The sequence below is a fragment of the Ursus arctos genome, unplaced genomic scaffold (genome assembly GCF_023065955.2).
Source record: "Ursus arctos isolate Adak ecotype North America unplaced genomic scaffold, UrsArc2.0 scaffold_2, whole genome shotgun sequence".
NCBI classification, from domain to species: Eukaryota; Metazoa; Chordata; class Mammalia; order Carnivora; family Ursidae; genus Ursus; species Ursus arctos.
This window is the reverse complement of record NW_026622874.1, coordinates 81,613,039-81,638,571: the sequence shown is the minus strand read 5'-3', so window position 1 is coordinate 81,638,571 and position 25,533 is coordinate 81,613,039. Positions and strand designations below refer to the sequence as shown.

Genomic DNA, 25,533 nt, shown 5'->3' with positions numbered 1-25,533 from the left:
TCACTGTGTCTCGGAGGATGGAGTGCCCTGATTGGCCAGACGTGTGTCACATGGCCTTCCCTGGAGCCAGGGTCTGGTATCAGCCTATTGCACAGCATGGACAGAAATTGGAGAAGAGCCAGTTATGTCCACTTAGGGCTGTGTTCTACTTCTTGGTAGAAAGAGTAACTTCCCAGTTGGTGTCAGGGCTGATGTCAGGTTTACTCCAACCACGAGCAGAAGCAGGAAGGCCAAGGAACCTCCTCCTGAGTAATGTTAACATCCTCCTCGAGAGTGCAAAAGGTCAGGGTTTGGGGGTTAGCTACTAGTTACCACTTTTGTTGGTTACTTACTCAAGATGTCCAAAGTTTGTGGTGTTTGCTTGTTGCTCTTTTAATGAAGATTTTTATTTGAAACAGATTTAAAGGCTAGGCTAAGGGAAAGATTGCCACTGACCACAAAACCTTGCTTAAAAGACGAGAAACAGGCATCCATAGCTTATCAATCAGTATATGTTGTCCATCTAGGGTCCTGAAGGAAATCAGAAACGGCTTCCTAGTGTTGAAAGTGCTGTTGGCAGAATCTACTTCAGATGGTGTGGTACCTACTTTGCATGACCAGGTTCCTTTCAGGATAATGCCAGAATTCTCTCATTTTGTTCAACTAATTGGTGCAGATCTGATATTAATTTTCTTAGGATTTATTTTATTTGACAGAATGTGCACACACGTGCATGCACATGAGTAGGGGGAGGGGCAGAGGGAGAGAATCTTCAAGCAGACTCCCCACTGAGCGTGGAGCCCAACTCAAGGCTCAGTCTCACCACCCATGAAATCATTACCTGAACCAAAACCAAGAATCGGATACTCAACCAACTGAGCTACCCAGGCGCCCTCTGATATTAATATCCGTAGCGAAAATCATCTTGGAGATAATAATCTATTTCTAGATCCTTGAAATTGAGGTCAAGAGCAGAGAGACAAACAGAGATGTTTAAATCAACAAAGTGAATTCTTTAAAAACAGCAAGGTCTGTGGGTTTCAAATTCATCTAGTTTGAACTGAAGCCCAACCTACCCTATTTTTAATGAAGTTCTGTTGGGGAGTCTGATACGCCACAGTTTTTGAGAATAACTGGATTAGACCAGTGGGCCTGTTGTATGTTTTTAAAGATCTCAGGCTTACTGTGCAGCTTTATTTATGGGTTTTCAGGTCTTCATTTAATTTTAAGATCAACATCTTCCTAAAGTAGCTTATCATGATAGTGATACTTGCTGTTCCCAATGTGTTGGGCTGCAGAGTCTTGTGTATTTAAAAGCACCTCTGTGTGGCTAGGATGTGTTACCTACATTCTCTGAGCTTTAGTTTTTTCAGGTTGTACATGGGTATAAAAAACTCTCACAAGGTTATACAGTGCCTAGAATGAAATAATTTGGAATAATGATGGTGTTGTTATTAGTGTTACTATTTTCTGAGGTTGAGTCATCAGTGAGCAGTTGGTTAGGGCATGAGGGTGGCTTACATCTGCTTCATATACCCCCCATCTCCTACCCCCTGCCAGTTACCCTGCATGACATAATTTGCTGACTCAAGTAAATCAAATCAATCCAGGAATGTCTCATCTTACAGAGTTCAGTCCAAAGTCATTGCCTAAGGTGAAAAATCATGGAGAGTCAAAAGTGCCCTTGAAAATCCCTTAAACCATCTGAAATACTTCTCAGTAAGTCCAGCCCTGCAGTTCTCCTCTATGTTGAGACATATTTCTCCATCACAGCCCCAGATAAGTAGTGGTCATACACATAGGGCCTGAGTCCTAGGACAGAAACATAGAATCACTCAACACTGCAGTCACTTTCAGCTCTGCTCAGGAGAGGTGCTTGGGAACTGAGAGTGACCATGGGAGCCACAAGTTCACCGCTACCTGAGGGTTACCCCTAAGTGCACACTCACTGAATGGATTGGCAGACTCAGACACCCATACTATTTAAGTGATATTTTTTTCTTTTCACAGGAAGCTCAGAGAGTTGCTCATGTGTGTGTTAAACACACAGAAAGTACAATGCCCTGCATAAGCCAGTTTCTACTCGGAATTGTGTACTTGTGAAATGCAACAGGCCGTTTTTTAAAGTTAACCCCTTGAATCATGACCCAGGATAGGGTAACGTGGGAATCTTCCCAGGGGAAAAAAATATATGTTAATTCGCTCATAGAGAGGTAGCCAAGGAGAAGACACTGGAGGAGAGACAGACTGCTAATTAAAAAAATAAAACCTATACCATGGATGGACGGGGGTGAGAAGGGTGTTTAGTGGGCAGAACTCGGTGCCTAACCCCTTTCTTGGGGATCTCTTTACTCCATGCTAACCTAGAGGTTTGGAAATCTTTCCTAATTCCTAAAGAGTGGCTTTGTTCCCATTTCCCACAGATTGCCAAGAGTGACTCGATACATCACATGAGCCACTCCCAGATGCGGCCAGAGCTGCCCCCTCTGCCTGCTTCTGCTGAGGAGGAACCATCTGAACTCTATCAGGTATGTCTACTTGGCTACTGCTCTTCTGCTCGTACTCCCCGGGGGGCGGGAAGACAAAGAGTCAGACTTGACAAGTGGGATCAATGGCACTTGGGTCACTTCTGCTACCAGGAAAGACTCCAACTGTGTGGGGAAAAAAAGCTATCTAGTAACACAAAGGTGAGTTAGGATCCGGCCTTCTCCCTTGCCTGCCGCGCTGTTGAACCTTCCTGAACTTCTGCATCTTCCATTATTTCTACACTATAACCATGCCCATAAAGAATAAAGACGATGGAAGTAAATTACCTGACTCACAAATATACTGTTACTGAAAGCCAGCTGTTGTCCTTGACATCAGAAATCATGCTCACCGTGGACAGAGAAGTGCGATTGGTGACCATCCAAGAAGGATTTGCCTGAGTTTGTAGAGAGAAACAGCATAAGGCACATGGGACTCCCTGAGTCTCCATGTGAGTGGAACTTAAGCTACTCCAGAGGTGTCCTTCGCCGTGTCTTACTCTGCATTTCTTCCCTTCTAGACCATCATGTCGCACAGTTTTTATCCCCCCTTGATGCAACGCACATCGTGGACCCTGGCTGCACCTTTCAAAGAACAGCAGCACTATCGTGGACCCAGCGACTCCATTGCCAACAACTACTCCCTGATGGCCCAGGACCTGAAGCTGAAGGACCTGCTGAAGGTTTACCAGCCGATCACCGTCAACATCCCTAGGGAAAAGATCGTTCAGGGGCTGCCATTAGGTATTTGTAGCAATGTGTCATGCCAGCTCAGAATGGGGCATTGGGGGGGATTTTTAGTCCTGGGTTCTAGTTCTGGCTCCTTTGCTTGCTGCAGCTAAACTTGGATAACCTCATAGAGTCTCAGTCTCCTCATCCATGGAATGAGAATGATCGTAATAGCTAGCATTACCTTGACCATATGCCACACCCCTTACATTTACCACACCAAACACTTGTGTTCTTGATTGCTGCGTAACAAATTACCCCCAGAACTTAATGGTTTAAAACAACCAGTATTTATTATCACACAGTTTCTGTGGGGCAAGGATCTGGGTATGGCTTAACTGAATGGTTCTGGCTCAGAGTCTATCACAAGTGTGCAATCAAGGTGTCAGCCAGAACTGCAGTCACCTAAAGGCACCGAGGGAAGGATCCACTTCCATGCTCACTCGGGTCCTCAGCTCCTTGGTGGCTGTTGGCCATAGACATCAGTTTCCTGCCACATGGGCCTTTCCATGCGGCAGCTCACAACATGGCTTCTGGCTTCCCTCAGAGGGAACAAGGGAGAGAACAAGAGAGAGAAGAGAGCCAAAAAGGCAGAAACCACAGTCTTTTGGGAACTTAATTGTGGAAGTGACATCCCTATCACTTTTGCTGTATTCTGTTTGTTAGAAGTGAGTCACTAGGTCTATCCCACATGCACAAAGGCTTGATACCAGGAGGTGAGGAATCATTGGGGGCCATCTTGGAAGCAGCTTACCACAGTACTTTATATGTATTAATTTATTTAATCCTACTAGGTATACTTAAATCTGCTTATCCTTCAATAATTCTTACTACATGGGTGTTGGAGACTCTTCATCTGCCCTCTGTCTCAAACTTATTTTCATATTTTTCATTTTTCTCTCTCTGCTGTGTCTGGGTGAGTTCCTCAGATGTATCTTCTAATTCACTAATTTGCTCTTCAACTCTTTTGAGCCTTGAGTTTATAATGTCTAATAAATTTTTTTTTTTAATTATCATGGCAATATCTCTACGTTTTCAGATTTTCTAATTGGTTCTACTCATGGGTGTCACCCCTGCCAATTTCTCATTTTGTTCTTATGGGCATAGCTCTTTCAATTCCTGAGAAGATCTTAAACATTTATTTTGGGGCAATGTTTGTAACGCTGTATTATTTTCACTTTGTGAATCCCTTGATTGTTGAGTTAATTACCTATCTTTCTTAGTATTGATTTTTCTCGAATGTTCTGGGGATTTTAGTTTGCAGGCTTGTGTTGAGAGTTTTTTCCCTTCTTGCTACATGCGTCCCCCCCTCCATTGTTTTTATGGAGGTGTGATTCACATACAACAAGATGCATAGATCTTAGGTGTTCAGTTCAGTGAGTGTTGCAGTTGTTTATACCACATAGCCACCACCCAAACAGGATATGGGGCATTTCCACACTAGAGACAGTTCTCCTATACTCATTGCCAATGAGTTCTCTCCCCTACCCAAGACCATCCCACTTCAGCGTAACCACTTTCTGATTTTTGTTACCATAGATTAGTTTGGCTTGTTTTCACTTACAAATGTAATCAGTGTGCACCCTTTTGACACATCCTTTTTAATCCGACTTACTGATTTTTATGCCTTCACCTGTCGTCTTAGCACCTCAAATTAGTACCAGACCTTGTATTGGTGGTTTAGGACTCCCATCCTGAGGTGATATTTGAATCTTGTAGATGTGGTCCCTGAGCTGTGTGAAGCCCGGCCTCGTTATTATCAGGCTTTCTCTGTTATCTCTGGCTGCCGTATGAATTGAGGATACCTGTGATTTATCTGCATGGCAGTGCTGCTGTGTCTTCACGGGTAGGGCAGCCTCGCTTCAGTCCTGGCTTTATGCTCTGAGCCTCGTGCCAGTCCCCTACAATCATGGAGTGTTTCTGGATTCTCTGATCCCCAGGTATCAAATACCTAACTACTCCCTGCTCTTGGATACAGAAGCCAAGTTTATAATTTTTACTTCATACTCTGTGCATTTCTGTTCCACATAGAAAAGCATCTTGTTGAATATTGTAATGTCTTTTTAATTTTTAGAGAGTCTGTTCTTGTTGTATTTGGAGTAGATTGAGGAGCTCGAAGTATGAACTCAGAATACATCTAGGGGCACCTGGGTGGCTCAGTCGGTTAAGTGTCTGCCTTCGGCTCATGTCATGATTCCAGAGTCCTGGGATCAAGTCCCGTGTCAGGCTCCCTGCTCAGCGTGGAGTATGTTTCTCCCTCTCCTTCTACCCCTCCCCCTGCTCATGCGCATGTGCTCTCTCTCTCTCAAATAAATAAATAAAATCTTAAAAAAAAAGAATACATCTAGATTAGGAGTCTTCAGTTCTCTTTGATTCTGCCAAAATATCAATTTAAAATCATGTCTTTAACACTTCTCTGTTACTTGTTAATTTTTTTAGGCTAGAGACTTAAGCAAGTAACAGTATCTAGTTATAGTTTACTAATATAGTTTTATATCATTTACTGAATTCATTTGTAGTTACCTTGTATTTACTGCAAATGATATTGGTTTTTCTATTTGTAATAATCAGTATTTCCTTTAAAATAAATATACTAAGTTTAGAAGTCTGCACCTATTTAAAGAAAAACAGTAAACAGTAATTTCCAATGTTTAGAAAATAGGGCATACAGGTTTAGTGAGTGAATCAAGTAGGCTGTTATTCATACTTGTCAGTTGTATGAATGAATGGAAGGTATGTGCAGCCCCATTTCATATTTGGGGAAGCTGAGGCCCGGAGTGTTGAAATTACTTCTTCAGAGTCACACAGATGTTTAGTGGTGCATGTGGGACCAGGTGGCCCATCTCCTGTCTCATCCCACTGCACCAAGTCTACTCCCCTTGGTATGCTCTGGGACTGTCCTGAGAGTCATGTCCCTATGGACAAAGGTTGGCCCAAGGCTACTGGCCATCCCTGATGTGTTTCTTCTCCACGGTTCTAGCAGCTAACTACTCTTCAGAACCCAACAAGAAGAAAAGAAAGTTCTCCCCTAGAGGCAAAGAGGATCCCACCAGGTAAGTGTCCCTGTGGGTGTTGGGGATTGCAGGACACCAAGCCAAACGACAGAAGTCTGTGGTCTCGTTAAAGCCATGCTCTGTATCTTGATTTCCAAGCATTCTCAGCCTCCAAGTAACTCATGTTGTTGTTGTTGTTTTTTCCATCAGTCCCCTTAACCCAATTTTTTCAGGCTCTGAATAAAACTAAATTAACCAACTGAGCAAAACCAATGCTAGCATACCTATGGGTGTTCCATGCTTAGAGGTTGTCACTGAAGGACACACCCATGCTAGTAGATGACACAGGGGAGAGGGGCTTGCACTGCAGAATGACTCTCAGCAGCTTGGAGACAGTAGGGCCTGACGCAGAGCACCTTGGCAGAGAACCAAGAGCTGAGCTGTGTCTACTTTTCAGGACAAAGCTGGCCTGCAATATCTCAATCTCATCACCCATAAAGAAGGAGGTGGCGATATCTTCGACCCTTCCAGGAAGCAGGCCAATGAGTCCAGAAGAACAGATTGGTGTGATGTTACAACAAGAGATGGAAATAGAAGGTAAAGAAACCCAGCCATCTGAATCAGACTTAGAGGTACGTTCTTGTTGCTTCCTTTCTCTCAATTGGCTGAGTATTATCCTTGGCATCTCAGTGATTCTAAACTCAGGGAGAACAGCAGAATCACTCAGGGAATGTTTTAAAATACCAAAGTCCAGACCCCATAACACACGTGTGTGTGTGTGTGTGTGTGTGTGTGTGTGTGTCAATTGTTTTAGTAAGTCTTAGAAAACTTTGGGTCCTCTTAGAACATAGGTTGCAATGTGCTGACCCATGAGCTAGGGTTGCCAGATTTTGAAAAACAAAACAGAAAACAGGGCACCTAGTTAAATTGGAATTTTAGATTTACAATGAATAATTTTTAAAATTATACTGAAATACTAAATGTATACATATATCTCACTTCATCCTATATTTTATCTGGCAACTCTACCATAGGCTGAATTTGGCCTATGGTTGTGTTTTGAAAATGAGGGAAATCTCACATAAGCTGGATTTCTAACCTCTTTTGAAAAAATTAAGATATTTGAAGCTGTGAAGTATCTACCTCCTTTAGATGAAAAATACATTTTCCAGTTTGTGAGAGTGTCCGGTATTCTGTATTATTTTCTTATGTCCAGCCAACTTTCACTGATTAACACTACCTGCTTGGTTCTAGGAAGACTTTTGAGTTTCTAATCTATTTTAAAAGAAGAGGAACAAAGCTTTAGAGCAAATAGCCTATGAGTTTATAGTGTGTATAATAAAATGATTTATAATAAAAGTCATAGCAACGGAGTATGAGCTGTTGGCAAAATTCCATACTAAACCCCCTAGATGCTTGACCCCATTCGAGACTTGGGTACTATGATTATTCCTGTTGTGCAGGTGTGGGAATTGGGGTGAGGTTTGATTAAGCAACTTGCCCAAGGTTACACAGTCTTTAAGAGGCACAACTAGAACTTAGACCCACTCTGGGTGATACTAAAGTCCTTGTGGCAGCATTTCTCACACTTGCCTGAAGATAAGAATCACCTGGGGTGCTTGTTGAAAAACTCCAAACTGATTCAGCAGGGCCCATGGATCTGCATTTTAGTAAGAGCCTCTCTCCCCACCCCAGGCAGTTCTTACAATGAGGGAAGTTTGGAAGTTTCTTCTCTATAAGGAGCTTCCATTTAAGATTGGAGAAAGGTGAGCTCAGCCACTTCTGACCACAGACAATTGTCACAAAAGGTCAAACCTGATTTCCTACACTTCGTGCTTCTCATCCCATCTTAAACTATTCGTTTCTACAACTAATCAGCCATCCAGCAGCTTAGTGCTCAAAACAAACAAAACTTCCTGAAGTCACCAGGTCACATTGGCCATTTTTGTTCAGTTTGTGTGTTTGTGTTGCTTTTCTAAACTCAGAAGCCCATGGTCAGATTAGAAGTATTGTAAGTCTCACTTGGACTCTGGGGAATTTTCTCTCACTGGCAGCGGCAAGCCACAGGATCTAAGTGCTTTGTAAGCCATTATTGTTGGTGAGGAGGGTGAATTACTGGGTCCATTTGAGGAGTTTGTTAATCTTCTTAAAGTTCACCAGATAGGTTCCCTCCGTCCTGGCCTGCAAAGTATAGTACTCATTCCACTGTTACTATCTGCATAGCATTTCACAAGTCCATCTTTATACCCCACTGAACTCTCTGGCTCTGGTTGAATCTTCCAGAGTCAAGGAAAAACTTGCCCGCCATCACACTGCAGCAGGTGTGCGGTGATGGGCCCAGATAGCCCGACTGTAGCGGGTGAAGGATGGGGACGGGTGCTGTGTGAACAGGGCCCCTTGGAGGCTGACAGGTGTGGGCCGGTGGGCACAGTTAACCAATCATAGTCATTGTCTTGTTGATGGTTTGTTTATGGAAGAGGTACTATTACTATTTGACCAATGGCATCCAAAGAGACATGATTGCCCCCGAGGACGATGAAGTGATGCATCGGATTTCAAAGCTGATTTCTAACACACTGCTGACAAGTCCCTTCCTGGAACCCCTGATGATCGTCCTGGTGAAGGAGAAGGAAAATGACTACTACAGTAGCCTCATGAAAAGCATTGGTAAGGCTGGGTGTAAATGGGGCAAGGGGCTCCTTTGTGGAGGGCACCATCTTTCTCTCACTTATAGTCCACCCTGGTTCCCCCCAAAACGCCAAAGTCATCCTTTTCATTCAGATGATCTCCCCTACATCTCTCATGTCGACACCAGCCCTTCCTGTACTTTTTAAAAAAATTTTTTATTATGATATGTTAGTCACCATACAGTACATCCTTAGTTTTTGATGTAGTGTTCCATGATTCATTATTTGCGTATAACACCCAGTGCTCGATGCAATCCGTGCCCTCCTTAATACCCATCACCGCCTTTCCCTTTCCCCCACCCCCCTCCCCTCTGAAGCCCTCAGTTTGTGGATGCACATCAAAGTACAGGAAGTGCTTCCCGGAGTCCATAGTCTCTTGGGGGAATGAACCACAAGAGACTATGGACTCCAGGAAGCACTTCCTATACTTTGATGTGCATCCACATAACTTGGGGATCTTGTGAAAAATGCAGATTCTGATTAGACAGATCTGGGGTAGGGCCTGAGAGTCTGCATTTCTAACAAGCTCCCAGGAGCTTTGGATGCTGCTCACCCCGGGGGCAGCACTAGGAATAGCAAGGGTCTACCCAAGTTTTAAAATCTAGCTCAAGACCTGCCTCTTAAGTATTTTTCTCTCTCTGCCACCCTCAGTGATCCCTCCATCCTCTGCATTCACAGCACTTCCTGTGTCTACTTTCAACTCACCCTGCTTTGGAACATCTCCTGGGCCATTATTTCTCCTCTGTTATGTAACACTGGTGTTGTCTTTTCATTTCTTGCGGGTCTTGGCTCCCGTATTAGACTGTCATTTCTTTGATGGTGAAGGACGTGTTATTGATCCTAGCTCCCCTTCATCCTTCGGCCCGTGTCTTGTACACACAGTAGGTCATTGAGAAATATTTAATGATAGTGAGTAACGTGAGAAACATATCAAAGGGGAATGGTGATCATATGAGTTCCTTGCCTTCCTATTTTATCTGGACAAGAGCTGTCTTTACCAGGTTGTCTAGTTACTTTAAATTTCCTACTCAATTTCCTAATGGTGTCAGTGTAGTGGCCTCTTGTCTATGCCAGGATAGAACCAAACTCATAAGGATAAACATGGAAAGTCCTTCAAATTCCAGCCTCAACATACTTCTGCAGTCTTATCACCTTGAACTCTACCACTTGCATCTGATATTTCTGCCCCAAGATAACTCACAGCACCTCAAGCACGTTTTACAAAAGTCCTAGAATGGCGATTTATTACATGCTGTTCCTTCTGACCCCTGTGCTCTTCCCTTCCTATCCTGTCTACAAATTCCTACTCATTCTTCCCAGTCCAGCTCAAATGTCACTTCGTCTGTGAAGCTTTTACCAATCTTTCTTTCCTTAGCATGTGAAAGATTTGGTCTCTAAATTTCCGTTTCTTTTTTTTTTTTTTTTAATTTTATTTATTTATTTTAGAGAGGGAGAGTGTGAGAGAGAGAGAGAGCGGGAGGGAGGGGCAGAGGAAGAGGGAGAGAGAAACCCAAGCAGACTCCATGCTGAGCGCAGAGCCCAATGTGGGGCTGGATCCCAAAACCCTGGGGTCAGACCTGAGCTGAAACCAAGAGTCAGATGTTTAACTGACTGCGCCACCCAGGCAGCTCTGAATTTCCATTTCTAAGTATCTGGTGTCATCTGTTGCATTGAATTTTTTGTGTGACTGCTTAGATGTGAGAAACCAATTAATGTTGAATGAGGCATCAGCAAATACCAGTTCATTGTCATACATGATGCTAGATATCCAAATGGAGCTCAATCCCAGGTTCTGAGCCTCAGACCGTGAACCTCCTCCCTGAAACATCTTCAGAAAGAAAACAAACCAACAGAGTGGAGCTTCCCCAATTTAGTTATATCCAGGGGATTATCAACATAATGGGTATTATCAGTGTAAATGGTCAGAAGCTCGTTTACATTCTAAGTGTGCAGCTAAGAGCACAGAGTGTTCAAGGTCCCTACTTACTGACAAAGCGTTTGCTCTGTTGGTTATATAGTTGATTACATCCTCATGGACCCAACAGAGAGAAAAAGACTCTTCATCGAGAACATTCCCCGCATGTTTCCTCAAAGAGTGATCCGGGCCCCTGTGCCCTGGCACAGCGTCTACAGGAATGCCAAGAAGTGGAATGAGGAACATCTGCACACAGTGAACCCCATGGTGCTCAGCCTGAAAGAACTGTGGTTTAAAGAGTAAGAAGTTCCTCCCCTCCCTTTTCTTTCCCTTTCTTTATTGTTTGCCCACAAAAGACAGTATCTTACGCTGGGCACAGTGAGGGTAGCCATGCCCTTGAAGGGAAATGACGAGAATCCTAGACCCAAAGTACATAGAAACTGTAAGTGACAGCACTCCATCCAGTGAAGTGACCCATCTTCGTGCTCCCGTGACACCCCGACCCTGTCTCTAAGCCCTGGCTCATACTGGTAAAGAGCACAGACTTGGAGCCAGCCTGCTCAAGCCCAGATCTTAACTCTGCTACTAGGTAACACAGGCATGTTACATCATCTCTCTGTGTCTTGCTTTCCTTATCCCTAAATTTGGGATGATAAGAGTTCCTGCTTCATAGGGTTGGTAGGAGGAATTAAATAACTTAATACATGAAAAGTACGTAGAACAGTGCCCGACAAACTGTAAGTACCCATTAAGTGTGAATGAGCCATTACCTCTGTGAGGACATGTATCGCTGAATTACAATTGTGTGTGTGCTGGTTTGTCTCTCTCTAGCCTCCGAGACGTATGGGGGATTGGGTCTTATTCCTTAGGTAATTCAGTGCCAGCACAGTGATGGCAAGCAAGAGTCTCAGTTATGTTCATCAATGACTAAATTAGCCACAGCAAATGGAGGAGTTTGGAGGATACACGAGCCACTTTTTTTTTTCCTTCATTTTTCTAAATTGAGATATAATCCATACACCATAAAATTTGCCCTTCTGAAGTGCCATAGTTTTTAGTGCATTCACATATTTGTCCAACTCTCATCACTCTGTCCTTCAAAAATATTTTCATCATCCCAAAAAGAAACGCTGTATCAATTAGCACTCCCCCACCCCCACCCCTTCTCCCTTCCACTCAGCCCCTGGCAACCGTTAATCTGCTTTCTGTCTGTACAGATTTAACCTATTCTGGACATTTCATATAAATGGACTCATACAATACATGACCTTTCATGTCTGGCTGCTTTTTGCTTAGTATCATGTTTTCAAGGTTCATCAGATATTGAAACACGTATCAGTATTTCGTCAGCTCTACGGCCGGATATTACCCCACTGCATGGCTGCACCATGTTTAGTTTATCCATTCATCGGCTGCAGAGAAAGACTGTCATTTTGGTGAAGGGGGTGTCCGTCAAGGGAGGTGTAAATCCTGGTGGGAGAATGAGGCCGCCAGAGTTCAGTGAAAGGTCAGGCTGATGACATCATGAGAAGCCACCATCTGAGTTTTTATTAGAAAAACTAGAGGCAAATATGCTTACTTAATTTTGATTGGCTGAACTTACCAGTAGCTCAGATATTTTATTTTGGGAAGGCTCTGTAGCTTCGAATGTGTTTTTAGTCTTAAGAGAGCCCTGTTACTTGGAGAACTTACTTGTTTATCACATTCTTAGTTATACCTATATTTCCAAAGGGAATTGAGGGGGAAGTCAAGCTGGCAATGGAGCCCACCAATGATAAGAAATAAGCACATTCCCTTCTTTGGACTGAATTCAGTTTTCTAAGTCATTGGATGTGCCAGTCAGGACACTGGAAAAAAAAAAAAAGTCATTTTCTAATGAGGCAGAAGTGTATAGGGTAATAATTTATAGAATGGGTTCCCAAACTACACGGCTAGGTTCTGGTTCTTGCTTTGTCAATAACAAATGCTGTGATTTTGGGGAAGCTAGTCGCTCTAGGCGCCTGTTTCTTTATACGTAAAATGAGAATAATAATAATACATACCTCGGGGGGTTTATTGGATGAGTTGCTTAGAACAGTTTTGTCATATAGTAGTTGTTCAATAAATGAAGGTACTGCTTTAACTATAAGCATGTTTATGGCCTCAAAAAATAAGCTAGAAAATAACAAAAAAAATCAGTATCAGGGATGGTAAAATTTGCCAAATGCTCACTGCCAAGAAGGTGTATATGTGCATTTACTTTGATCATGTAGTGAAGATGGCAAATTATTGAACCTATAGCTTCTGAAAAGAAAGGATTCTTACCGCTTGCTTTTAGGGGTTCCCTAAGGATTATATAGGCAACAAAAGCAAAACCATCTAAGAGATTTTTGTCAGTTGAACACCACCACCACCAACAAAAACAACAATGAGAAAGGTTTGTTAAGGAAATGATATAGAAAGCTTTTCTCTGTGCCCTGCATGATTTAATTTAAAAAATTCTAAGAAGTCACCTAGTGATCGGTGAAGGGTGAGGGGCTTGGGGACCAGAAAGAGAGTTGTGGTCTGAAGAACCAGTGTAGGAAGTTTGTTAGGACTAAATTAAAGATAAGTAATGTGGTTATTAGGTGGTGACAAGGGCCATACTTGGGTTAGATATCAAACGTGTGGTGAGGGAGATCTCAAGTTCTAGCCTGCCTTCCCTAACAGTGCTTTGTGACTGCCCAGACACGATGGGGACCAAGTTCACCACCTCCACCAAGAAGGGATAGAAATGTAGGCTGCGGGATTTAAGAAGGATGAGGAAAAGTGCCCAAGAGGTCATTCCAGTGGACGATGGAAATGAGAAGCAAGAAATGAGATGAGCTAAGGAAGTCAGCAAAGATCTAGTTGGGGAAGTGAAAGGCAGTGATGATTTAAAAGAGCGATTTATAAATAAATGGAGTAGACATCAGGGAGGGATATGGCAGCCGTCTGAGCTAAAAGAGGCCTCAGGGAATATGGGCAAGGACAACACATCCATTGATCTGAGAGAAATAGTAGAAGATAAGAGCCTCATAGGAGAAGGTGGAAGGAGGTTCTTGTGTTCATTCCACAAATATCTATTCTGTGCCTGCGTGTGTAAGGCACTGTGCCAAGGGATACTGTGTGTGTCTGGGTGAGCCGGGCAGCCATCGAGGGTAGGTCTATAGGGTGATGGGTTGTGTTTGTTTAGACCAAAACAGTCCTCCGAGTTGTCCTGAGTAGCTCACCTGGGGGCCACATTGAGGATTAGATGGAAGCCACTTGATCATGAAGCTGTTGCTTCTCTTGACCTGTCTTCTCTGTCTTTGCTGTTAAAGAACTTTGATTGCCCATTTGATATCCCAGTTCCCAGCCAGGCAAATACCAGGTTGGTGGCAAAAACCCCCCTCCTCAGATGGGTTACCGAGAGCAGGACACGTAGGAAGTCTCGGCAAACAACAGCTGAGTTCGCTCATCTGTCTACTGTTTGCAAGGTTCCTCTGGACTTTCTACTCCCTCCCCAGACTCTCAGATTTTTCAGATATAATTAGTTTTACTCTCCTTGAAAAATAAGAATATATACCCTTTGAACTTATCCTACAGAATTCATTTTCAATTGTCTTCTCAGCCCAGGACATATCCCCCTCTCTTTTGGCAGATTTAGAGACCTCAGGTTTGTTCGAACAGCAGAATTACTGGCAGGAAAATTGCCTCTGCAGCCTCACGAATATCAGGATGTGATCCAGAAACACTGCATGGAAGCACGCCAAATTCTTCTCAACAAGTCAGTATCTGGCCTCAGAATGGGACTGCATCACAGTATCATAAACTCTCTGGAGTGAAAACTGGTTCCCAGCCTGGAGGTTGCACAGTTTGCTGACTTTCCCCTGACCACTTCCTCTTTCCCCTTCCTTCCACTTTCTATCCCCTGATGGTCTTTGTGTCTCCCCATGTCCACTCTTCTTCAGCCCTCACTCCTGGTCTCCCTCTGCCTTTCTGAAATTCTCATTACTGTTCCTTGTTGGGGGTACCACTTCCCTTCCCTTCTTCTGAAGTCCATTGCTAGGTTACATGACAGTGCATTTGAATGACTTGTGTTCAGGTGGCCCAGATAAACAACTGCAAGGTTCCAGAGTTAGGGGGGTTTCAGTAACTTAGATAATTCCTTTTTCTTTTGCAAATGCATGCAGGACTGTGTCCAGAGCCAGAGAAATCCCCATATGTAAAATGATGGTGGTAATACCTCCCAATGGGTTTTTATTATCAGAGACAATGTATACACAAGTGCTGGCACATGGTAGCTGCTCAATAAATATCCTAGTTATTGTATTTACAACTATGGCTGTTCCTAGTACTTTTCTGGTCATTAGAGGAATACTTTTCTAGAAATAAGAAAAGAGATATGATAGAATGAAAAGGCGGGTGGTTCCCACTGGGAATTAGAAATTGGCAGAAGTAGGAAGAAAGAACAAGGAGGCATCCATTTCTTCTTTTGCTTTTCTTATTTTTAGTCCCAACTTCTGAGCAGCTACCATCACACTGGGGTTTCTCTTCTTACATTTTCTTCTTTTTCTCCTCTTCTCTCTTTCCCCCTATAAAATCTGAACAGAGGCCAGGCATTTGCCAGGGAGAGAAGTTGGACAGAACATTCCAGTTCTTTATGCCCCTTCACCATAATCTCTGATTCTAGTGAAGAAAGTAGAGAGTCTTGGAGCAGGACACGATACCAGCATCCCTTGTGTATTTGGGTATTGCTAATGGAAGAGCAGTCTCTCAATTCAAATCTTGCTACTTTCTTCCCAGGAAAGGGGTGTTGGCAGGTGAGGTGGCCAAGGATATGAAAATACTGATTTGGAAAGCTGCTTAGCTGGGAAGTGAGCCACCTGCCTGGTCACAGAGAGTGGGGAATGTCTGATCAGAGTTCTCCGAGCTCAGAAGCACTTCTTACTTGGGTGCCCTCCTGTTTTTACAGGTGGATCCCCACCTGTGCCCAGCTTTTCATCTCACAGAAGGAGCAGTGGGTCCATTTTGCTCCCAAGAGTGACTATGACTCCTCTCATAACATTGAGGAATATTTTGCTTCTGTTGGTTCCTTCATGTCACTCCAGCTGAGGGACTTGGTCATTAAGTCTCTTGAGGACCTCGTCTCCTTTTTCATGATACACAAGGTACGTAGGGGACCAGCAGTAGGCCCTTTTGAGGGGAAACAACTGAGACAATCAGAATTCCGTCACGTAGGTTCTCAGCTGTGAGCCAAGGACAAAAAGTAAAAAAATTCTTGATTGTCACACACATTGGGTCATTATTAGCTCATGAAAATGATTTCTGTGAATCACAGCAAGCTTTCCTGAGATAATTACTACTAAATTGGCCAAGTTCTCTGGAAGCGGCAAAATTGTTAAAAATTATTTAAAGAAAGATTGAGTAAAATGAATTCCATTTTACTTACCCCTTATAGGAGGGAAACAGGTCACTTTTTGATCCTCCAAAGGAAGGAGTTGAAAAAGTTTTATTATAAATCTTTGGCTTGATACTTACGAGTGTTGTGTGTATCATTGCAGATGTTGACTTTTTGTTCTTTGGTCTTTGAAGGGGGCATCCCTGAAAACAAAAGGCTTTGTTGACCTAATTAATAACTTTCTTCATGAGACTACTTCAGTGAAGTCAAAGTAAAAGCTAAAAGCACTGGTTTTCAATACCTCATAGCATCCCCTAAACTTAGGTAGCCTCAGGATTAAGGAAGATTCATTTGGATTTTATACCACATGCACATTTTACCTTAAAAAAGAGTAATAAAAATATAAAATTGCCAGGTTATAAAAGGTTAAATTCTAAGTACTTTTCCAAATGAAGTAAGGATGAACAATTGACCTTTTGCTCAAAAAAAATGTAGAAGCCAGTGCTGCTGAATTTAGACTGTGATGTTAGCTTTCTAGCAAGAACCAATCTATAGATGTCACTGTAATCATCTACTTTGCTAAGCAGAAGAGACTCAGATGTGGGAGCAAATCCCACTCTAAAATTCCACGCAAAGGGAAAAGTAAAATCTTTACATGTCTGAAAGAAGGGGAAATTCATGGGTATTTGATGCATGATAGCTATTCAACAAATGTTTATCAATCATCCTCGAACGGATCTGGAAATGTCTAACATCATTAACTTAGAAAAGTACCACACAGCTGCACTATGACAATTTCATTAAGCAGTGTAGTTTATGAGAGGTAACTTATATTACTAGCCTGATAGGGAATTGTAGATATCTCCACGCCAATATTTCTGCTGTAGGAAGGTTGACATTTTGAATGCTTAAAATAGACTTTTCACTCATTATCAAGCTCCATTTGAGGCATACAGATAACTGTTTATGCTTTTGGATGCTGTCAACAAATTTTTATCGGGCACCGACTATGTGCTAAATGCTGTGTTGGATATTTTGGAGGAAGTACAGGGTTCAGACACAGACCCTGCCCTAGAGGTTAGAGTAGAGAAGGTAAGATGTACATATACATCTCTGCAAGAAAGAAAGATAAAACACCATGAAGGAAGTGGAAATTTAGAAGCTCAGCAGTGGAAGAGATTATATGTTGCTGGAGAACAGGGAGGCTTCCCAGAGGAGGGGATTTTGAGCTGAATTTTGAAGGATAGGAAGGATTTGGAAATACTAATCCAGGAATTTCTTAGCAAAGTAAGCATACTGAATAAAAGCTTTGGGCAAGGGGGAGTGGATGAGCTCAGGGTGGGCTGAGCCATACCCAGCCCTTATTTGAACATGAACAGTGTGTGAGATTCTGCATTTCCTTTTCTGGTGTTCGTGTCATATTGTGAATGGGTAAAAAATCACTCCTTTGATTCTGGAAGGGCCCACCTTCTGACAGCCACCATATATTATGTCTCCTTAAGGATGGGAATGATTTTGAGGAGCCCTACCAAGAGATGGAGTTCTTCATGCCTCAACTAATCATGATCAAACTTGAAGTCAGTGAACCCATTATCGTCTTTAATCCATCTTTTGATGACTGCTGGGAATTAATACACAACTCTTTCTTGGAAATTATTAAGAACTCTAGGGAGATCCCTAAGGTATAGTATCAACTTAATCATTTGTTCATACTTATATTTACTTATTGAATAAAATAAATTTAAAATGGCTGTTTGAACCAAGTATTCAATTAGGAGATAAATACCAAAATAAAGGGGAGTATGTCTCCCTTGGCCCCAGAAATATTTGGGCCATAAAGAAATGTCCAGTATTTGAGAATTGTGCTTTTATTTATTTTTTTAAAGATTTATTTATTTATAAATAAGAGAGTGCAAGCGGTGGGGAGGGACAGAGGGAGGGGGAGAAAATCTCAAATAGACTCACTGCTGAGCATGGAGCCTGACGTGGGGCTTGATCCCAGGACCCTGAGGTCATGACCCGAGCCAAAATCAAGAGTTGGACGCTTAACTGACTGAGCCACCCAGGTCTCCTAAGAATTGTACTTTTAATAAGAGCATTAAGAGTTACTTTGTGAGCAAGTAGAGTCCCTGCTCCCCAGCCCTCAGCCCACCATGATCCAACTTCAAAGGGGCAGATGTGTCCCAAGCCATATCCAACTTGGATTGATTCACGATGGAACAATTCCATGAACTCTCCAAGAATCTTCATAATACGGTATCTAATTTACTTCTTGAAGTTTCACGTTTGTTTGTTTAACCACTGAAGGCATCAAAGGGAAAGATTAAAGCTTCCCTTCTTGGTCCAAGCCCCTTCCGGTTTCCTTCCCAGGGTGGCATTGCTAATCATATTCCAGACACTTAGCAGACTTTTAGTGCTGGGCAGGATCACCCACATGAGTGTGACTTTCGTGATCTATCTTCTGTTTCCCTCTGGGTGGTTGATGTGGCAAAACCAGTGTCCAGCCCTCCGTAGGGAAGGGAACCGTGGGATGTTTTTTTCTCTCTTCTTCTTCCCCACCTTCCCTCCCCAGGCATTATGTGTGATGCTTAGATGCTCTTAAATACTCTTTTCTTTGGAGTCTTATACTTAATGGTCTCTAAGAGCTCAAGATTAGAGTTGGGGGCTGTGGGGCAGCACATGAAGCCAAATGCTCCGGTCTATTTCACCAGATAACTCTAAATTTGGGATTTCGAACCCAACCAAGCCTGGTTATCAAGAAAACTGGGTGTGTGGAGGGGGGAAGAAACAGTGGGCAACTCTCCTACCATCCATACCCTAGGAAGGAAATGAAAGAGAAGACCCTGTAATTTGGGAGGATAAGTGTGGGTCTTGGGGACAGATAAAGTACACACCACTCAAGTTCTCTTTCACTGCTATTGATCATCAATGTTTGCAAGCAGCTGGGCTGGGAGAGCCCAGGGCTCATGTGGCTGCTCCAGCAAACACCCAGCAGGGATGGTAGTAGATTTAGTGGATTGTCATGACAAGAAGATATAGTCGCAGGTCACAGGGTGTACCAGGGTTGAAAGCTAGGCCCAAGTGAATGCCAGTGGGACTTTATCAGGCTATGAGGAAATGCAGCCCAGGCTTAGCATTCTCCATCGAGAAATGCCCACAGCACTGGCTCCTGCCTCAAACCCCTCTTTGAACTGGGTATTGTAACTTTAAAATAATAGCCCCTCAGGTTGAATATCTAATAAGAATATCTAAGAACAGCAACAGGTAGACAGTATCCCCAACCCCTGCCAGACCTGCCTTTTTTATGGTTAAATAGAAATTTAATTTAATTAATTTATTTGAAGATTTTATTTATTTATTTGAGAGAGAGTGAGGGAGAGAGCACAAGTGGGGGTAGGGGCAGAGAGAAAGGGAAAAGCAGACGTCCTGCTAAGTGGGGAGCCTGATGCAGGCTTCGATCCAGGACCCTGAGATCATGACCAGAGCTGAAGTCAGATGCTTAACCAACTGAGCCACCCAGGCACCCCTTTATTTATTTTTTTAAGATTTCATTTTAAGTAATCTCCACACCCAACGTGGTGCTCAAACTTAATCCCGAGATCGAGTCCCATGTTCCACCAGCTGAGCCAGCCAGGTGCCCCCCATAAACATAAATTTTAAAAGTTGGAAAAAACGTCAGCATCAGGCTTTGAAAATAATAGTTTCAAGGTGCAGAAGGGAAGCCTATTTATGAGAAGGTTACTAAAGGAAACCAAAGTAAATATTAGAAAATACTTGTCTTAGCAAAAAAAAATTGAGACATGGATGCTATAATACTGATTGAAATGAAAAGAAGGGAATGAGAGGCATAAATGAGGTGGGGAGAAATAAGGAAGGGTTTTCTAAAACTAAAAATGCAGTAAGGAAAATTAAAATCAGGGGCCCCTGGGTGGCTCAGTCGGTTAAGCATCTGCCTAAGGTTCAAGTAATGATTCCAGGGTCCTGGGATGGAGCCCCAAGTCAAGCTCCCTGCTCAGCAGGGAGCCTGCTTCTCCCTCTCCATCTGCTGCTCCCCCTGCTGGTGCTCTCTTGTGCTCTTTCTGTCAAATAAATAAACAAAATCTCTTAAAAATAATTAAATCAGCATTAGCAGCCATGTCAATGCATTACTTTCATAATCAGAAACACACACACACACTACTATGGAAAGGGGCTACTTGGGCCAGTCTCTCTCCTGATGGGAGAATTTTCTTACTCAAAGTGCCAGGGAAATCCAGAACTTGGAGAAGCGTGCAAGTGTAAGCACTGAGGGTCATGATAAGACCAGGACGTCAGGGACTGGAAAGCCAGGGAGATTAGCAGATGGTAACAGTGATTATCTGGAAAAGGCACCATTGATCTCAGCTTAGTTTTACAGACTGCTCTACCAGCCACATTTAAAGGGCAATAAAAGGTGTTACTTCCTCTTTCAACTGAAGACTTCTTCCCAGGAAACAATCCCTTATGCTGCCCACATATAATCTCTTGCATCGCCTGGGTGGATCAGTTGTGTGTCCCTAAACCATTTCATCTGTACACTTGACCAATGTCAGATCCTCCATCTCCTTGCTTTCAACCACTGTTTGCAGCGTGGCCACAGCAAAGAGGTTGTTCCTCCACTGGCTTAAAAACCTTTGGATTGTCCAAAGAGGGAGGACACAGACAATTTGCACTAGCTTTTCCCCCTTTCTAAATCAGTGCATTCTCATCCGTGGTATATAAATGCTGTCACCAAGTGGAGCACTCTGACAGTCTTTTCTGGGACCAATCATTGTTAGCTTTCTTAGCAAGGAGGGCAGTGGGTCCCCAGCAGGGACTTGGCCATCTTCATGAGTCATGCAAGTGAGAACATTTCTCAGGGACACACATGCCATTAAGAAGTTAGAGAATTTGAGTTATCAGAAAGGATACTATTCTAGCTTCATGACGATAAAGCCATAGATTTCCTCCCCCCACTTCCAAGCTGAGAGAAACATCTAGTATCTCTCCTTTTCTTCAGATGAGAAAATGGAAGTTCAGAGAGAAGTAGTTTAACTCAGGTTGCATGGTTAGCTAGTGGCAGAATCAGAATTAGAACCAATGTCTCTAGTAGTTTTTCATTAGTAAAAGCTGATGGGGATGGGGGACAGGGAGCATCACCGTAATATTCATTCAGTCACACAGGATTTATTGAGCACTTACTATGTGCCAAGCTCTTGTTGGACCCTTCACAATAGTGAAGAAGTCAGATACGATCCAGGCCCTCATGGTATTTAATCCCATGACAAACCCAGACCAGCTCATTACACATTATTTAATTATGATTGAGCTGAGTGGAAAAAGTTCAGAATGTGAACTTTAAGCAGGGAAACCTAACATCCTAACTGGAGGCCCAGGGGGCCTCTCCACAGACCGGAGACTTGGAAGGATGAGGGAAAGATGAGTAATCCAAAACCAGGGAGAGGAGAGAGGAGAGAGGTAAAGGGAACAAGAGGGTGATTCTGGCACTATCCAAGAGGAAGAAGAGTGAAAATGTAGCTGGTGTCCCTAGAAAGGTGTCTGTTGCAAAAGGTTTTGCATTTTGGTGCCATTTCCCTTATTGTGTCTCATGGATGTCTTGTGACATCAAAAGTGGTTTCTGTTCTTTAGGTGGAATCTGTCCTGTTCCCAGAGTTGAAAGGCTATGATCTGATTCTTGGAACCGTTAACACTGAAGAAAAACTAGTTTCTGATTTTGTGGATCAAACCTTTGAGGTATATCAGAAAAATCAAGTTGGCCCCCGCAAGTAAGTTGGTTGAGTTGTAACTTAGCCATTTGAGTATTGGTTTGTTTGTCATCAAATACACAGTTGCTGTTCCAACACATCAGAAACATACATAGTGAGAATAGTCAATGCTTACACAGGTATTAGTATTCATCCCCATTTTACAGATGAGAAAGCTTTCCCAATATTACACAGCAAATAGATAGGAGAGCCAGAATTCAAATTCATTTACAGGTCCACCTCCATTATCTGAAACTTGTGAGGCCAGACAGGTTTTTTGGCATTTAGAAATTTCTGGATTTTAGAAAAGTAACAGAATGCCTATATGATGTATGACGACGCAGCTTCAGCAAGATCTCAGGAAGCACCCCTTAATTAAATGTGTTGATATTTCTATAGTGAAAAATATGACTGTTCATCCAAGTAGCTTCACATTGGTTTAGGCCAACGTTTGCTATCAAATGAATGTTGAAGCGGCTGTTTTCAGAGCTTTTTGGACTTAGGAATTAAAGAAAGGAGATGGAGGACACGTTATCTGAATGCCCCTTAATCATCATACTATAGAATATCTCACAGTTGCTCATGTGAGCAGTCCCTAGTTCAGGGGGATCATATAATACAGCTTCCAAACCGAGACACTGTGAGAGTGAAGAGGGCTTTATTCTCAATTCCCGTGGGACAAAAATGTAAATCTGGGCATCCCCAGGCAAACCAGGATACAAGGGTTTCTGGACTGTGGCTCTGTCCACATTTTAGACCAGAAAATTCTGTACTGTGAGGAGCTGCTGTGCGTGGTCGGATGTTTAGCAGCATCCCTGACCTATGCCCATTAGATGCCCCCAGGATCCTCCCGCGGTCATTACAACCCAAAACATCCCCAGACATGGCCAGATGTCCCCTGAGTGGTCAGATCACCCCCAGTTAAGAACTACTTCTAATCTAGTCTGAAAATCCTAGCCTTGGATTTGGAAGCTCTGTCCTTATGAATTTGATTTGGGAACATCTGTTTGAAACCTCTGTTTTCCCTGTTCTTGGAGACTGACACCTAGTGTGTCTTTTTGGACTGACTGCTCCTCATACTATATCTCAGTTTTAGAATCTCTTAAGTATTGGCCAGTGCCTGGAAGTGTACCACTGGGCCCCACAAAACTAATTCTGCTTACTTCGTTATCTTTATTTTATTTTATTATTATTTTATTTTCTTTCTTTTTATTATTTTTTTAAAGTAGGCTCCACGCCCAGCGTGGGGCTTGAACTCATGACCCCAAGATCAAGAGTCACATGCTGTACTGGATGAGCCAGCCAGGTGCCCCCATATCCTCTTTATTTTAATTCAAACTTTTTTAAAAAACTTCATTTTTGAGTAATCTCTACATCCAACATGGGGCTCAAACTCATAATCATGAGATGCAGAGTCACATGCTCCACAAACTAAGCCAGCCAGACACCCCTAATTCAAATTTATTTTAAATCACAGCATCCTGACTATATCCTCCAATTTGGGAGAAATCTGTCCAGCCATTTTTGCATGATCTGATAAGAGAGGAAAAGGTATTAGTTTCGTTAGTTCCAAATTTTCATCTTAAATTTTAGACATAGAATTTTAGAGCTGGAAGAAGGAATAGGAACTAATGTTTATTGTGTATTTACTGTAAATCGGACATTGTATTAGATGCTTTATATGTACATTATTATAGGTAACCCTTACAACAATCCTATGAGGTTTTACTATTTCCACTTAAAACTAAAGAAACCGATCTTTGGAAAAGAGAAATATCTTGCCTAAGTTCATGCAGCTAGGAAGTGACAGAATTGGAATTTGCAGCCAAAGTTCTGAATTCCCAGTTCACTATACTTTTTGCCACATTCTTTTTCCCTTTCCTGGCTTGGGCTAATTTTTATGATCTTATGTCTTGACTTGCAACTCTTCCTAATCTGATTTGGTGACCTGTATTTGCATGTCTCATTTTATGCTCTTCGATTATGGAAGATACCTAAACGTATACCAAAAGTATGATGACTTACTGGATAACATGGCAGAACAAAACATCACCGCATTCCTGAAAGAAAATCATGAAATCGAGGATTTCGTGACGGTAGGAAATATCACTTGATACTTCATATCTTGGTGACCCGTGCTGCAGACAATCCAATATGTAGTCAGTGTATTTTGTTAATATATATGCTGTGCTCAGCATTGGACTAGGTTGGCTGGGGCCAAGTGCGTGGGGCTAGAGGCAAATCAAGCTACCAACTGTGCTCCTTTCTACAGAGGATCGGTAGCATAAAAAAGCGGAGAAATGAAATTGCATCCATGCACATTACCGTGCCTTTGGCCATGTTCTGCCTTGACACAATGACCCTAAATTACGACCTCTGTGAGCGAGCCCAAAATCTTAAAGACCGTCTGATTCAATTCCAAGTGGACGTAAACCGGAACACCAATACCAGGTACTGTTATTGTGGACAGAGAGACAGCAACAATATTTGGCATGAACGGGAGAATGAAAACATGGCCAGAACTTTCACCTTCCAGCATTGACCAGCCAGAACTTTTTTTTTTTTTTAAATAATTTATTTATTCATTTGACAGAGAGAGAGAGACAGCCAGTGAGAGAGGGAACACAAGCAGGGGGAGTGGGAGAGGAAGAAGCAGTCTCCCAGCAGAGCAGGGAACCCAATGCGGGGCTCGATCCCAGGACTCCAGGATCATGCCCTGAGCCGAAGGCAGACGCTTAACAACTGAGCCACCCAGGCGCCCCCCAGCCAGAACTTCTAGCTCAAGTTGTTTCTGCCCCAAAGTGAGGGTGGTGGGGAATTCAGGCCCAGGCTAGAAGGTGAATGTGGGACTTGGAGCAGGACGGTGGAAAGCATCCTACAACTGTCCATCTCCGATCCCTTAGCCATTGCTTTATTGGAGGCATCTTCGGGGAGATGCCGCCTCATGGGCTTGACTGTCTGAGGTCACAGGCCCTCTCCTTGGCCATCTAGCACATATTCAGAGACACAGAGTGCTTTTTGGCACCCCCTGGAATCACTCTTGTGTAGGCTTCTGCTGTATAGGTCTGAGGACTCTGTCATTCAGTCTTAAGCTCTATGTGGTACCTTCGTTTCACCGGTGAGACTATATTAGCCAAGACGTTTTGGGTTCAAAGGGGTAGAAGCTCAGATAGACTGGCTAAAGTGAAAAAGGGAACTTGGGGCTCATGTGTTGAAAAGTTCAGGAATTGCTAGCTTTGGGCCCTCACCACTGTAGGTAGCATGCAGTGTCTCTCCCTCTACTCGGCTTTCATTCTCTCACAGGCACTGTCCCATTTGTGGGCCCAGCAGCTCCAGGCTTGTATCCTCCCAGGTTCCCATCCAGAGGGCAAAACAGTTTCTCCCTTTCCAGTTGCCTCAGAAAGTCTTGGCCTGCGTGACATCAGCCTGACTTGGGTCTTTTGTGCAGCACTGAACCAAACGCCATGGTCTAACTATTTGAAAGTTACAAAATGATTAATCCACGCCTTTCTAACTCTCTTCTTCAGAGTGCTTTTAACTGTAGACTAAAATGATTTAGTAAG

General features: G+C 42.9%; 1 protein-coding gene across 1 annotated transcript in view; it reads left to right on the top strand.

Annotated features, from left to right (window-relative positions):
• DNAH3 (dynein axonemal heavy chain 3) overlaps window positions 1-25,533 on the top strand; it is a 168,412-nt gene that overhangs the window by 6,455 nt on the left and 136,424 nt on the right. Inside the window, exons 6-17 of the mRNA XM_044390223.3 lie at window positions 2,403-2,507; window positions 3,026-3,248; window positions 6,214-6,286; window positions 6,684-6,858; window positions 8,704-8,893; window positions 10,932-11,127; window positions 14,469-14,594; window positions 15,783-15,978; window positions 17,711-17,890; window positions 21,855-21,991; window positions 23,961-24,066; window positions 24,243-24,421. Of these exons, the coding sequence (XP_044246158.1) occupies window positions 2,403-2,507; window positions 3,026-3,248; window positions 6,214-6,286; window positions 6,684-6,858; window positions 8,704-8,893; window positions 10,932-11,127; window positions 14,469-14,594; window positions 15,783-15,978; window positions 17,711-17,890; window positions 21,855-21,991; window positions 23,961-24,066; window positions 24,243-24,421 (1,886 nt within the window). The remainder of the gene's footprint in view (window positions 1-2,402; window positions 2,508-3,025; window positions 3,249-6,213; window positions 6,287-6,683; window positions 6,859-8,703; window positions 8,894-10,931; window positions 11,128-14,468; window positions 14,595-15,782; window positions 15,979-17,710; window positions 17,891-21,854; window positions 21,992-23,960; window positions 24,067-24,242; window positions 24,422-25,533) is intronic.